Below are 15,789 nucleotides of genomic sequence, written 5' to 3'. Positions count from 1 at the left end.
CCTTTAAGAAATCTTGCCACATCTGGGTGTGATGCCAGAGAAGTCTTCCGAACTTTGCCTCTGTATTAGACCAAAACCACCAACTGTGCCTTGAAGGGAACTTAGGACAAGACTTTTTTGCAAATCCCTCTGCAGAAAGGAAAGAATTAACAGATCTGAGGCCCACAGTGGGATAATCCCCATCTCCTAGCACCATGACTTGATAACCCTCCCAACTGCAGGCTTCCTAGCCTGCAGCAAGCATGAGATGACCTTAAAACTTGACTTTAAACATTCTCTTCTAAAAAAAAAAAAAACTAAAACAGGCCTTGAGACAAAACAAAATCCAAGGAAATTGTCCCTGATGTAGCAGAACAGGAATATGTCCACTACTTAAGGGACTCTCCAACCTGAGATTCACCAAATCTGCAAATCATAGCTGCCTGGGTCAGTCTGGAGCCAACAGGATCACTCTGCCATGATGTTTTTCTAAATATTTGACTACCCTGCCTATAAGAAGGCCAAGGAAGAAAAACACAAAGAAGGACTTCTTGCAGTCATGGCTGGGAGAGCACGTCTAGGCCTTCTGACCCAGTCTCCCATCTTCAGCTAAAGAACCATGGGGCCTTTGTCCTCAGTCTGGTTGCCATCAGATCCATCTGTGGAGCTGCTCAAACAGTCTTAATAATCGAAAACACCTCATACACTAGTTTTTCTCTCCAGGATCCAGTGTGTCTGCTCAGAAAAATCTGCTTGTCTATTGTCCATGCAATGCTGACCAAAAGCACAAATGTCTCTCCACCCATTGGAGAAGCATCCCAACCTCAAAAGAAAATGGCTAGGTTCTTGGTGTTCCCCCTGCCTGTTGATATATGCTACCATGATAGCATTGTCAGACAAGACTTTCACTGCCCTGTCTTGAACTATGGAAAAGAAAAAAATAACCAAGATTTCCCATGTCTATACACTAGTCTCAATATATGCCCCTAATAGGGACCAGGAAGCCTTCTTGAAGGAGATCCAAGACCTATTACTGAAACATGCAGAGGGCTCAATAGTTCTCGGAGGGGATTTCAGTATCACACTTTGCCGAGAATTAGATAACTCCACTGTCTCAGTGTCCACCTCACCCAGGGCTAAGGGTCATTTAAAGGGGCTTATGGAGGACTGGTGCCTCATCAACATCTGGAGGAATTGTTTTCCAAGATCTCGCTCCTACACCTTTTACTCCTCACTTCATAATAGTTATTCCCGCATTGATTATTTCCTGATAGACAGTTTGTTGAGTTACCAGGTCCGTGCAGCCGAAATAGAGACCATCACTTGGTCCTATCATGCTCCCATAAGGTTGGAGGTAGATATGGGTAATAGAGACACGGGAGACTGATTTTGGAAACTGAATGAGTCTTTAATGCAAGACGTTCACTTTGTCAAGGAATTAGACCTGCAAATTTAGGAATATTTTTCATTAAACATACACCCCACTGTTACTCCTGGCACCCTTTGGGAGGGTTCAAAGGCTGAAGCACGTGGGCTACTGATTTCTAGGGCAGTGCTGTGCAAGCGTAAACGGCTACAGGCTCGAATGGACATACTGACTCAGATTACTCTGCTAACTAAAGATCACATGAGAACCCAATCAAATCGATGTTATCAAAAGTTATTAACGCTGAAATCTACTTTAAATCAGTTGGATAATAACCAAGTGCTGCATGCCCTGGACATCAGTAAGCAGGAGAATTATGAGGGAGGAGACAAGGCTGGACGCCTATTGGCGAGGCAATTGAGAACTAAAATGTCCCATAATCATATTTCTAAAATCAAAGACAACAAAGGGGAAAATTTTTACAAAATCCTCTGAGATTAGGGAGATTTTTTCTGACTTCTATCACACGCTATATAGCGAACTGACGAATATCCAGCAGTCTTGCATCACAGATTATCTGTGAGATCTTGCCTTGCCTTCCCTAACTCCAGAACAACAACAGTCTTTGGAGGCCCCTATTACAGCAGAGGAGGTAGTCTCTGTTATCAGATCTCTCAAGCTAGGTAAACCGCCAGGCCTCGATGGATTCTCCAGGGCCTACTACAAGAAATGCGCTAATACGGTGGCGGAACCGCTTGCTCAATATTATAATAGCCTTAGGAAGGATGGGAATATTGGATTGCAGGCAAATGTGGCTGGTATTACAGTGCTCGCAAAGCCTGGGAGGGATTCTACACTTTGTAGCTCCTTTAGGCCAATATCCCTCATTAATGTTGATCTTAAGATCTTGGCTAGGCTTTTAGCTTTACGACTTAATAAATATCTACCTTGCCTGGTGCACTCCGATCAAGTAGGTCTTGTGCCACAGCTCATGGCGGCAGATAAAATCCGCAAGGTGCTTGATTTAATCTGGTTGGTCCATAGGGAACGGGAGCAGACTGTACTATATCCATCGACGCTGAAAAAGCGTTTGACTTAGATCACTGGCCGTTCTTGTTTTTTACCCTGCAAAAGCTAGCATTTGGGCCCTACTTCATTAAATGGATCCAAAAACTATATGATCATCCCAAAGCGAGGGTTAAGGTAAACAATGGGTATGGCTCAGCATTTGACGTGGCACCAGATGGGGGGGGGGTGTCCCTTATCACCTTTGCTTTTTGCTTTGTATCTTGAACCCCTGACTACCAAGATCAGACTTTCGAATGATATTCAGGGGGTCAATTTAGGAGGGAATCACTATAAACTGTCATTATTCGCTAATGATGTGTTACTAACATTAACGGATCCTATTCAATCGCTACAGGGAGTAATGCGGGAACTAAATCAGTTCAGCAAGGTCACAGGTCTCAAAGTGAACTTTGATAAATCGGAGTTACTTAATATCAACCTGAATTCCACCCTAGTTCAGACTTTAAAAGAGCACTACCCATTTAAGTGGGCCAAAACTCATATCAAATACTTGGGAGTACAACTATCCGCTAAGCTGCCAGACCTATACTCTTTAAACTATCTTCCCCTCATTGATAAACTCACTCTGGACATGAGTAGATGGAATAAAAGAAGCTTTTCTTGATTAGGTAGGATTGCAATCGCCAAAATGACTATTTTACCGAAATTGCTTTATCTTTTCTCATCTCTACCAGTGTATATCCCTTCCTCGATTTTGCGCAACTGGCAGAAAAAAAATCTTTGATTTCATTTGGAGGCGTCGCCTGCCTCGATTTGCGCGCCAGGTATTGTATTTACCAAAAACACAGGGGGGCTTGGGTGTCCCCAGTCTATTAGGATACTATGCAGCTTCGCAACTATGAGCTGTCCTAGATATACATCGCACATTTAAAACTAATCGGAGAAAGTTCTTTTTTACTCAACGCACAATTAAACTCTGGAATTTGTTGCCAGAGGATGAGGTTAGTGCAGTTAGTATAGCAGTGTTTAAAAAAGGATTGGATAAGTTCTTGGAGGAGAAAGTCCATTACCTATCAGGTGCCTCTTCCCTCAGGCAGCTTATTCCATCCAACGTACATACACAGGGAGCAGGAGAAAGGGTTATGATTTTTTACCTCCCCCTCCCTCCCCACCGTGCCAAAATTGGGTGCCAGCTGACCTTAATAAAGATTTCCAGGAGCAATTTTATACTCACTTGTTACAGAAGGATGAATCTCTTCAGTCGTCCCTGATTCAGGAGGATCCGTGAAAAGATCTTCTTCTTGTTTGACGCTCAGCGAGAACACAGACGTTACAAGAGGAAAGCCTGTGATGAGAAAACAAAAATGTCTAGAAGGATTCACTGAGAACGGCTAATTGATATTAAGCTTCCAAATGTTTGATGCTAGTGACCCACATTCTGTGAACTGCAAGTGCAAAGCCCTTTAAACACAAAACATTTACTTACTAATGGGAGGGTCCTTCATGTTTTCTTTTTCCTCCGCCTCACAGTGCGGCGTGAAATAGTTCTCATCTTCCTTTTTAATCTTGAATATAACATCAGGATTAAGAATTGAATAACCTGTGAAAAAAAAAATATGAATAAGGATTAACCAAACAAAACGTGATTATTCCAGCCTTTAATAAAACTACGGAGAGCTTAGATGATGATGTGCCAGCTTTTGTGTAAAGAAAAGAGACAAACTCTACCTGGTCTTGTATGAAACCTCTTGTTTAACATAACAATGCAGAATCAAACTACTGCCATGGTGGTAGTGGTGATGGGAATTTGTAATGATCTTTCAGATTAATCTGTTCTTGAAGGAGAAAGATCTAGTGATGATCATACATACGATGGTAAACTACATTACTGTAATATATTATACAAGCTGTTAAGCCCGTTAAAACGGGCTACATCCCTCTGTCTCTCACCTCCCCCCTCATTCTCTCTCCCCTCCACCCCCTACCTCCCTCCCTCTCACCCACTCCTCCCTCTCCTCCCACTCACTCTCCCTCAGTCCCACTCCCTCCACCCCCTACCTCCCTCCCTCTCACCCACTCCTCCCACTCAGTCCCTCCCTCCCACTCAGTCTCCCTCCCTCCCCCTCTCTCCCTCCCTCTCACTCTCCCTCAGTCCCACTCCCTCCCTCCCTCCCTCAGTCCCACTCACTCTCCCTCAGTCCCACTCCTTCAGTCCCACTCCCTCCCTCCCACTCCCTCTCTCCCTCTCACTCAGTCCCACTCCCTCTCTCTCCTCCCCTCTCACTCAGTCCCTCACTCTCTCTCCTCCCTCGCTGCCACCGCCGTTAAGCCGTTAAAAAGGGCTACATCCCTCTGTCTCTCACCTCCCCCTCATTCTCTCTCCCCTCCACCCCCCTACCTCCCACCCACTCCTCCCTCTCCTCTCACTCAGTCCCACTCCCTCCCCCCCTCTCTCCCTCCCTCTCACTCTCCCTCAGTCCCACTCCCTCCCCCTCTCCCACTCCTACTCTCCCTCAGTCCCACTCCCTCCCCCTCTCCCACTCTCCCTCAGTCCCACTCCCTCCCCCTCCCTCTATGTCCCACTCTTCCTCAGTCCCACTCCCTCTCTATCTCCCTCCCCCCTCACTCAGTCCCCCCCTCTCCCTCCGTCCCACTCACTCTCTCCCACTCACTCAGTCCCACTCCCTCTCTCCCTCTCACTCAGTCCCACTCCCTCTCTTTCCTCCCCTCTCACTCAGTCCCTCCCTCTCTGTCAGTCCCTCCTTCTCTCTCTCCTCCCTCGCTGCCGCCGCCGCCGCTGCCACCGGACGCCACCGCCACCCGCCGCCGCCGCCGCTGGACGCCGCCACCCGCCGCCGCCGCTACCACCCAACGCCGCCGCCGCTGGACGCCGCCGCCGCTGCCTCCCGCCGCCGCCGCCACCACCCAACGCCGCCGCCGCTGGATGCCGCCATGCCGCTGCCACCCGCCGCCGCTACCACCGGACGCCGCCACCCAACGCCGCCGCCGCTGCCACCGGACACCGCCACCCAACGCCGCCGCCGCTGCCACCGGACGCCGCCACCCAACGCCGCTGCCGCTGCCACTGGACGCCGCCATTGTTTTTTCTTTTTTTCTGACGCTGGCTCAGAGCGACGTGCTCGCCCGCACATGCGCGGTAGAGCTGGTCTCTACTGCGCATTTGCGGGCCGTCGGTCACAGGCCATTTATAAGGTAGATAAGGGGGCTACCAAGGAAGATCACTGGATGACAATATTGAAACTGAACCCTTGCAAGGAAATAATGACATCCTGTTACTCATCAAATTCCACTGGCTACCACTAGAAAACAGATCTGTGTTTAAACTCTGGTGCCTAGTCTTTAAGCCTTTGCATTGCAGGGAAGCGAGGTACTTGGCAGAGCTTGTGACCAATTTTAGGTAGGTAAATCTCTTCTCAGCAAGCACTAGAAAGTAAGCTTAGCCTTGCAGAGATGAAACTGGGTTTTACCAAGCAGAGAGCATTTACTTACTACTGTCCAGTGCTTTCAAAGGGAAATTGTGGTTGGAATAAAATTTATTTGACCTTTAATACAAAGATCAAAGGGTAGCTGTTTGCAAAGGTAGTCAGTGAAATCCTTTTGCCAGATCTGTAGCAGTGGAGTCTCACAGGGCTCTGGAGAGCCACCACAGCTCCTTTTGGAGTTGAGATGGCATTAAGATCCAGGCCCTAAATTTTAGGTGCCCATGGGCCCTGGCACCTGGTATTTTTCCGACCTAATTAAATGGCAGCTCCCATCCTGCAATGTGTCTATGGCTACTAGATGATAGAAAAGGCAGATTTACCCTGTGACATGAAGATGTTATGAATCTCCTTGATGACCTTCTTGTACAGCTCCTTCTGCCTTTCTCCCAGAATGCCCCACTCCACTTCCAAGAAATAAGCAGCGACGTCACTGAACGTGACCGATGCCTGGAACAGCAAACAGGACACCCTCAGCCCCTCTCCCTCCAGCTTCATTATAACATGTATAATAATACTTGTTTTATTTTTTTGGTTTATTTATAATCATTTGATGTTCTGCCTTTTCCCATGGTGGTCTCAAGGTAAATTACAAGCAAATTTAAACTGAACTACACTTTCAGAGGCATTAGCCTTAAGGTAAACTGCAATCAAAATAAAATCACATTCACATGTACTGTTACAGTGGAATTACAATTTTCAGTCAGAATAAAGAAATGTGAACCTGAGAGTGGAGCATTTGTACAGCTGCAGATAAGAAATGAGTAGAGTGGGAGCAGTTCTCAGTTGTAGCAGTGGAACGAGTTAGAGGTGAGGCAGATTGAGAGGAGTCATCGGGCACTGGAAGTCATATAGGAGCTAATCAAGGATATATTAGGGGGGAGGAGAGCAAGAGTAAAGATGCATTTCCAGTGGGGAAGGGATCTGGTTCAGATGAGGTAAGACACCTGGATGTGCAGCTTTGTGGGGTTTGAAGTTGTGGTCTTTGATCAAAGAGTCCAGCAGCTTACAAAATGGAAGGTCTCTGCCAAGGCCGATGTCTGTGAGATCAGCTCTCCAGTAAATTATAGCATGCAGGGAGCTCTGGTCTCATAAATCTCCAGAATGTATCCAGAGGAACTCGTGGGAATCTTGGGTGCTGGCTTATTCAGCAGCTGGATGGAAGATGAGGAAGCAGCAGCAGAAGTCGCCAAGAGGCACTGGCCTGTTTGGACTGGATGAAAGAGGAGGAGGCAGCAGCAGGTACGACTGAAAGAGGTTGGTGGGGCTGGTGTGCAAAAGCAGAAAAATGGAAAATGCTGAGTTGGGCCTGGGGAGGGAGAGAGAGAGAGATGATGTGAGGGCACTGTGGGGGCCAATGCAATAAGGTGCACAGGTTAACTCATGGTTGGGCACGAGTTTTGGGTGCGCAAGAATAGCGTCCCGTGCAGTAAGATTAGTACATCCAAAATGTGCACCTTAACAAATGCTTGCCCAATAGTGCCCAATGCGTGTAAATTCATTGTAGATGAAGACATCAACTATTATCCTCCAATGCAGGAAAGCGCGTCCAAAGGCTGGGGTTTCGATGCACATTATTTAATGCAGGCAATTCAGCTCCACAGATGGAGTAAAGTTAACTCGCAGTCAAGGGCTCATGAGAAATATTAAAAAAGAAAAAATGGTCCTCTGTTTTGCAATAAATGTGTCGTCCTTATTACCATTCTGACTCTTAAATTTACTGCTTGTGGTACAGAAATATATATATATACACACACACACACACACACACACACACATTGATTTGATCAAAAGGAAGCACACTTATTATGACCACACAATTTAGGCGCTTATTGCAATGGGCACCTGATATAATAAACTTCAGCAGTGAAATCAGTACTTCAGCAAAATAATCAAAAAGAAGCATAATCAAAATGGATGCTTGTACTAAGCGCCTGTTGCAGTTTTGGGCACTCGTTGAAATACATTTTTGAACAGCAGAGACGCACAGTTCTTCCTTAGCGCACCCTTTTTTACACTCCCCTGATTTTCATCTCATTTAAATATTGCATTGGGCACACAGGGGTGTGGCTGGCACGCTTTTGTTGCGCCCAGTCGCAGACAGCTGCGACCTCTCAAGTTCACCTCTTTTTTTTTTCCCTGCACCGGCTTTCCTCGGACGACTGGCGGCCTCTGCCTGCAAACGCCACGCTCCCCAGTGTCCCCGGGACGCACATGGGCCTTTAGTACATGTCATGGCGGGAACCTCGGGGCGTCCCCTCCGCATGACGTAATCTCGCTGGTGTACTTAAGCCTTTCGGACTTTTCATGCTACAAGTTAGCAAGGACTTCCTTCCTGCAATTCCACTACTTAGAGTCTCTCTGTCTGTGCTCACTCCTGTGTCGGACGCTCTAGGTACCCGCTCCTCGGAGGGCCTTTCTGCCTGGAGCTTCTACCGGACTCTCTCCTTGAGGCTCTACCGACTACTTCCTGTGAGTACCTTCTACATCTGCCTCGCTGGGATTCCCAACGGTGTACTCCGTGCCAAGGGCCAGTACTGTATCCTCCTCAGAGACTGCTATCCAGTACCGCATTACCATCTACTGGTTCCTCCAGACTCCTGCACCTCAACTACCAGTTACAGCGTAGTCTCCTCAGCGTACCCCACCCCGCAGGCCACTACCGGACCTGCTCTCCTGAGGTATTCATCTCTTCAGAGGAACCTCCTGGTGTACCCCGCTCTGCAGGCCACTACTGGATCTTCACTACTGGGTTTTCGTGGAACTGTACTTACATTCCGGCTCTGCGGGCTTTGCCTTTATTTCTCGTTAATAAAGTCTAATATACAGCTGTGTCCTACGCTGCTGAGGCCACGCCTACTGATGTGAGTCCCCACAGGGCTCCTCCCTGTAGGTGGGAACATTTCTCACTGCGGCCCAGGGTTCACATCCATACCAATTCATAACAGATTGCTAACTCCATGGACCCGGCTCAGGTCTCAGCCCTCCAGGCCATCCCTGGCCTGGCCCTACGCCTAGTTGAACAATGTATTTTAGAAACCTTGGTTAAAACCTTCAACCAGCTGAATTCCCGCCTGAATTCTATGTTGATGCCTGACAAGGACACTTCTTCTCCTCAGGTGATGCCTGCACGAACCTTCGTGCCCTTGCCAACCCCCACTTGTTTTTCAGGTGATCCCCTGTTGTGTAGGGACTTTCTCAACCAGTGCTGTATGCACTTCTCGCTACAACCCACGTATTTTCCCAACATGGTGGCCAAGACTACATAAATCCTGTTTCTTTTAGATGGAAAAGCCCTGGCCTGGGCTTCGCCTCTCTGGGAGCGTAATGATCCTGTTCTTAGCGACTTGACTGGCTATCTTGCACTCTTCCGATCTGTGTTCGATGACCCCGCTCGCAAGACCATCGCTGGATCAGCTCTCCTACATCTTCAACAAGGGGCCAAACCCTTGACTGACTATGTTACTGAATTTAAGACTTTATCCTCAGAGCTTCATTGGGACCTGGGTTGCTGCAGGCTATTTTCTTAGAGGGTCTTAACTAATGCATTAAAGACGAACTAGCAGCTCGTGAACTCCCTGAAAACCTGGGCTCACTCATTGACCTCGTGGGGCGAATTGATCGTCGCCTGTGTGAACGCTCACAGGAGGTGAAGGGTCCTAAAAAACCTTCATCAAGGGTTCCACGCTCTCGTCCAGTTCCTGTACTCAGACCACGCCCGCATCCGGTACCGAGGAGGAAGAACCCATGCAACTAGGCCGCAGCCACTTGACAGCTAAGGAGAGGCATCACAGAAAGCGATTCGGTCTCTGTATGTACTGCAGACAACCTGGCTATGCTGTTCACTCCTGTCCCTTCTGTCCAGGAAACTCGCAGACCTAGGATCCGCTGCAGGACTCTTCCTAGGTCTAACTTCTCCATCTCCTCCACTGAACCTTCCAGTCTCGATCATCTCTGGGACCCTCGAGTTTCAAATGCTAGCACTTGTGGACTCCGATGCCAGAGGGAACTTCATACTCAGAAGACTCGTAGAACACCTACGGATCTCCATAGTTCGGACACCCACACCACTGCTGTTATCATCAATACATGGCGAGCCATTACCTGGTAAGGTCTCTTGTACCACGCAACCAATTTGTCTACGCACTGGATCTCTTCACTCAGAGACCATCTCCTTCCTAGTCCTGGATAAGGCCATACATTGAGTGGTACTCGGGCTACCATGGTTACAAATGCACACACCCCAATTTAATTGGAGTACCCTAGAACTATCACAGTGGGGAGTAGTCTGCCATGGAACATGCCTGAAGAAGGTAACCCCTATACCTTGCATGACAACTACCACTTCTCTTCCGGGCCTACCTCCACAATTCTCGTTGTTCCAAGACGTGTTTTCAAGAAGGCGGCAGACACCTTACCACCTCACCAGTCCTTTGACTGTGCCATCAAATTAAAGCCTGATTCTGAGCCGCCCAGAGGAAGGGTGTACCCACTCTCTCTGTCTGAGACCAAGGTGATGTCGACCTATATCCAAGAGAACTTAGAAAAAGAGTTCATTCGGCCTTTCAAGTCCTCTGCCGGAGCCGGATTCTTTTTCGTGGGTAAAAAGGATGGATCCCTTCGCCCATGTATAGACTACTGAGGGTTAAATGAGATCACTGTGAAGGACTGCTACCCCTTGCCACTGATCTTGGAACTTTTTGATAGGCTCCAGGAAGCCAAGATATTCACGAAGCTGGACCTCAGAGGGGCATACAACTTAGTTTGCATACGTCAGGGAGACGAGTGGAAGATGGCATTTAATACCCACGACGGCCATTTTGAGTATTTGGTCATGCCCTTTGGCCTTTGTAACGCCCTGGCCGTATTCCAAAATATGATGAATGAAATCTTTCAGGACATGCTGTACCAGTATGTAATAGTGTATTTAGACGACATACTGGTCTTCTCCCAAGATCTTCGGAGTCATCAAGTGGAGGTTGCAAGGGTCCTGCAGAGACTGAGAGATAACCACCTTTATGCCAAATTAGAGAAGTGATCTTTCCATCAAGAGTCTGTTCCTTTTTTGGGCTACATGGTATCCAGCAGGGGGTTCCAAATGAATCTGCAAAAGACCAAGAGTATCCAGGACTGGACCCAACCCACTGGTCTTAAAGCTCTGCGACAGTTCCTCGGTTTCACTATTACCGAACATTCATCCATCATTATTCTACCTTGACTGCGCCTCTTACAGCCATGACGCGAAAGGGAGCCAAGCCCTCTCAGTGGTCTTCAGAAGCCGTCAACGCCTTCCAGGAACTTAAGAAGGTGTTCCTTGGAGAGCCATGTCTTCACCACCTGGATCCTAGACGACCCTTTATTGTTGAGGTGGATGCTTCAGATGTCGGAGTTGGTGCTGTCCTTAGCCAACATAGTGACACCCACACAATACATCCCTGCTCCTTTTTCTCTCGGCACTTCTCTCCTGCTGAGCGAAATAATGGGATTGGAGACAAGGAGCTCTTAGCCATTAAACTGGCTTTTGAGGAATGGTGCCCATGGCTCGAGGGGGCTCAACATCAGATAACGGTTTACACCGACCACAAAAACCTGGAATACCTACGTCATGCGCAACGATTAAACCACAGACAGGCCCGCTGGTCCTTGTTTTTCAATCGATTCAATTTCCTGTTAAAGTACCGCCTAGCTGACAAGAACACCCATGCAGACGCTCTCTCACGTTCCTTCTCCACGGAGGATGTCCCGGATGCACCGCGCCATATTACAGACCCTGCTAAAGTAATGCTCACCGCTACATACACAGACCCAGCCGGGAAGACGATAATTCCTCAGAATCTGAGGAGGAAGATTCTTAAGTGGGTCCATGACTCTCTGCTTGTAGGTCACCCTGGGCAATCTCGTAGACTGGCTACCCTGTAGAGATACTATTGGTGGCCCTCCTGAAGGCAGACATTCAGGCCTATGTGGCGTCATGCCCCATCTGTGCAAGACAGACGCCTCCGGCCAGCCATCCTTGGGACTTCTACAGCCTCTACCAGCTGAGGACTTACCAGCTGAAGACTTACCCTTGTCCAACGGCAACAACACCATCTGGGTCCCAGTAGACCGCTTTTCTAAAATGGCGCATTTTGTGGCATTACCCAGGTTACCATCAGCTCCAGAATTAGTCAAGCTGTTTATACGACACATCTTTTGTCTGCATGGCATGCCCAAGCACATCCTATCAGACCAAGGAGTGCAGTTTATAGCTAAATTCTGGAGATCCCTATGCAAAACATTTGACATTTCGTTAGACCTAATATCAGCTTACCATCCGCAAGCTAACAGACAGACTAAAAGGACCGAAAGGACTTAAACAGTTTCTCCGTTCTTATGTCAACTCCAGACAAAGTGGCTGGTCTGAATTGCTTCCCTGTGCCAAATTTGCACTGAATTCGCATCCATCAGCAAGCATTGGATCATCGCCGATTCAACTCGTCTATGGACGACAACTGTTACCTCCTTTACTGATGCCCTTGTCAGTATCATCTCCTGCAGCCCAGGCTTCGGAGCAAGAACTCCGTCAGCTTTGGGAGCACACCAAAGGCCTTCTTCAAAAGGCAGGACAACAGGACAAAAAGTTCTATGATGCTCATCACAGAGCAGCACCACAGCTACAGCCCGGAGACAAGGTATGGCTCAGTACCCGCTTCATCTGCCTTAAGCTGCCATCTGCTAGATTCGCGCCTCGCTACAATGGGCCTTTTTCCATTCTCCGCCGCCTGGGACCAGTTACGTACAGCTTGCAGTTGCCAACATCTCTGCGTATCCATAACACTTTCCATATATCTCTTCTGAAACTGCTCATTCTCTCAGAATTCTCGAAGAAGACACCTGAACCGCAACCTCTCTCAGCGGAAGAGGATATTACCTCTCAGGTTGATGACATTCTCGATGTGCGGAAACATGGAAGACGCTGGGAGCACCTCATATCCTGGGAAGAATTTGGACCAGAGGAGAACAGTTGGGAGCCTGCAAGTAACATCCTGGACAAGGATTTGATTTGCCAATTCCACTTGGCATACCCTAGGAAACCAAAACCCCCGGGGAGGGTCTCTAAGGTGGGGATACTGTTGCGCTTGTCGGACACAGATGGCTGCAACCTCTCATGCTCACCTCTTTTTTCCCTGCACCAGCTTTCCTCGGACGAGTGGCGGCCTCCGCCTGCAAATGCCGCATTCCCCGGCATCCCCGGGACGGCGTGGGTGCTGCCGACCACCATCTTGGATCCGGCATGGGCCTTTAGTACACGTCATAGCAGGAACCTCGGGGGCGTCCCCTCCGCATGATGTAATCTCGCTGGTGTAATTAATCCTTCCGGACTTTTCATGCTACGAGTTAGGTCTTCCTTCCTGCAATTCCACTACTTGGAGTATCTCTATCTGTGCTCGCTCCTGTGTCAGACGCTCTAGGTACCCACTCCTCAGGAGCCTCCCCGCGTCCTGGCTATCCGCTCCTCGGAGGGCCTTTCTGCCTGGAGCTTCTACCAGACTATCTCCTTGAAGCTCTACCGACTACTTCCTGTGAGTACCTTCTACATCTGTCTCGCTGGGATTCCCTATGGTGTACCCCATGCCATGGGCCACTACCGTATCCTCCTCAGAGGCTGCTACCCAGTACTGCATTACTATCTAGTGGTTCCGCCAGACTCTTGCACCTCAACTACCAGCTACAGCGCAGTTTCCTCAGCGTACCCCGCTCTGCGGGCCACTACCGGACCTGCTCTCCAGAGGTATTCATCTCTTCAGAGGAACCTCCTGGCATACCCCGCTCTGTGGGCCACTACTGGATCTTCACTACTGGGTTTACGTGGAACTGTACTTACATTCCCGCTCTGTGGGCTTTGCCTTTATTTCTCTTTAATAAAGTCTAATATACACAGCTGTGTCCTACGCTGCTGGGGCCATGCCTACCGACGCGAGTCCCCACAGGGCTCCTCCCTGTGGGTGGGAACATCTCTCACTGCGGCCCAGGGTTCGTATCCATTCCAATTCATAACAGCTTTAGGACAACAGGCGCTTAATACAAGCTCCCATTTTGAGCATGCGTCTTATTGCATTGGCCCCTGTGTGTGAGAGAGTGTGTTCACGTGTGCAGGACTGACTACAGAAGGGTGTGGTGCCCAGGGCGAATTCACCAGACTGGGGGTGCACTATACAAGGATTAGGAATGTGGGGGGGGGCCTCCCCATACCTGTGTCACCTCCTTTGCCTGCCAATAGTTATGTCAGAGGCAGTTATTCTGATTCATCCTTCCCTCCCCAGGGCAGTCCTGCTCCCAAATCTCATCTCTCAGCCTACAATCTCCTTTCCTTCCACCCCATTCCCTGCATTCCAATTATCTGCACATCACTTAATCCCTGTGCCTCCAGCTTGAAATCTGCTCTTCCTGCCTCTCAGGGGCTTCTCTCTCTTTCTCCCTCTGTTCCTTACCTCCCTTCCTGCTTTCTGACCCAGCCAGCAGGCGAGTGAGGCCAGTGGGTTCAGTGCTTCTGACCTGTTCCTGCTGCTGTTGTCTCCTCTCCCTCTCACAGGGCCAGCTCATCTGTTTGACCGATTGAGGAGGGAGAGGAACAACCAGCATCAGGAATGGATAAGAAGTGCTGGCCCTGCTCTGCTGCTGGCTGGGATGCCTCTCACCTCCTTGGCTCCAGTAGGGCATGGCAAGCAGGTGTCTTCACCCTGCAGGAGAAAAGGGGAAAACAGGAATGGCAGTTGTGGCCCTGAGATATAAGGAAGGGGAGCTGCAGCTTCATGATAGTGCACTCGGCATGAGGGGCTACTACAGTTGCATGGGGACAACCAAATTGCCGTTGCCCCAATTTGCCATTCTTCTTCGGGAAAGCCCTGCATGCTTTTGTAAATGTGACAAAGTCTTCTAAGAAAGAGAGACAGTCTACACATCCTTATCTTCCTTTCCCCTGTTAATAATCTCTGCTGACCTGAGGGTGACCAGAACTCAAACCTTCACTTGTATATAAAGATCTTTGCACCGTGCTGTGAGCAGGGAAGGCTGGAGGAGCGGCACAGAGAAATGTTTTTCCTTTAAGTGCTAGCGCACAGTACACAAGAGGACAGAGAAGAATTTCTTACCTACTCAGAAACCAGGGCAGACATTTCCCTTCTGAATGCTGCAGCTGAGGGATGGATTCAGGCTGGGGATTTCCCTTTCCTGGTCAGCTGCTGAGAAAAAAAAATGAACAGGAGAGGAGGAGGTGGGGCTGATTCCTGAGATAAAGTCCCTCCTCTCCCCCTCTGCAGAGCTGGGGCCAAGGCTCGCAGCGGTTTCTGATCCCGGCGAGGCAGAATGTTTCTGCTTTTATTTCGAGTCTTTTCGGCTCTTTGTAACCCTGCAGTCCGAGACAAGAGGAGCAGAAGTGCAGCGCAAATGCAAAGTTACCCAGCAGAGTCCTTGCTGTTTCCTTTTCAGTGCATTCTGGGAAGATCCCACCTCCTTAAGGTGGCTCTGTAAAGGGTGTCTGAGACAAAATAGGTCAGCGATCTGCTTAGGTTCTGTTACATCTTTTCTACAATTTGTATTTTTGCTGTTTTATTTTGGGGTGGTGAGGAGAAATCATTAAGAATAACAAATCTGTGACTGCAATGGCATGTAAGGTTGACAGCTGCCTGGTTTTTTTTTTTTTTTTGCTTTTTTTGTGGACTTGTAAATGTTTGATTAGAAGTACTATCTCAAACCAACAAAATGTACGAGCCTTAGTCAAAATATCAAACATCTCCTAAACAGGCTAGGCCAAATTAATATCTTTAATAGACTAACGTTTATAAAACTTCATACAAGGAGGTATCGGCAAGCCGTTAGATGCGTGTGGTAATATGTGACCACTGCTAGTCTTTTCTATCATCCACTACAGTATGA

General features: G+C 48.6%; 2 protein-coding genes across 6 annotated transcripts in view; both read right to left on the bottom strand.

The window, feature by feature from the left end:
• LOC115092979 (oocyte zinc finger protein XlCOF6-like) overlaps positions 1-15,335 on the bottom strand; it is a 44,505-nt gene extending 29,170 nt beyond the window's left edge. The window contains exons 1-5 of one of the 4 annotated variants that reach the window (XM_029604516.1): positions 15,006-15,335; positions 6,198-6,324; positions 4,103-4,209; positions 3,861-3,974; positions 3,609-3,719 (exon numbers count right to left, since the gene is read on the bottom strand). In XM_029604516.1, the coding sequence (XP_029460376.1) occupies positions 3,609-3,719; positions 3,861-3,974; positions 4,103-4,133 (256 nt within the window). In that variant the 5' untranslated portion in view covers positions 4,134-4,209; positions 6,198-6,324; positions 15,006-15,335. The remainder of the gene's footprint in view (positions 1-3,608; positions 3,720-3,860; positions 3,975-4,102; positions 4,210-6,197; positions 6,325-15,005) is intronic. The other 3 variants (XM_029604507.1, XM_029604525.1, XM_029604535.1) reach the window with 3 other exon arrangements.
• Positions 1-15,789, bottom strand: part of LOC115092963 (zinc finger protein 567-like) — a 1,005,854-nt gene that overhangs the window by 242,735 nt on the left and 747,330 nt on the right. The gene's annotated exons all lie outside the window — the stretch shown is intronic.

This window comes from Rhinatrema bivittatum, chromosome 1 (genome assembly GCF_901001135.1).
Source record: "Rhinatrema bivittatum chromosome 1, aRhiBiv1.1, whole genome shotgun sequence".
In the NCBI taxonomy this organism is placed as follows: Eukaryota; Metazoa; Chordata; class Amphibia; order Gymnophiona; family Rhinatrematidae; genus Rhinatrema; species Rhinatrema bivittatum.
This window is presented reverse-complemented; position numbering and strand designations above follow the sequence as displayed.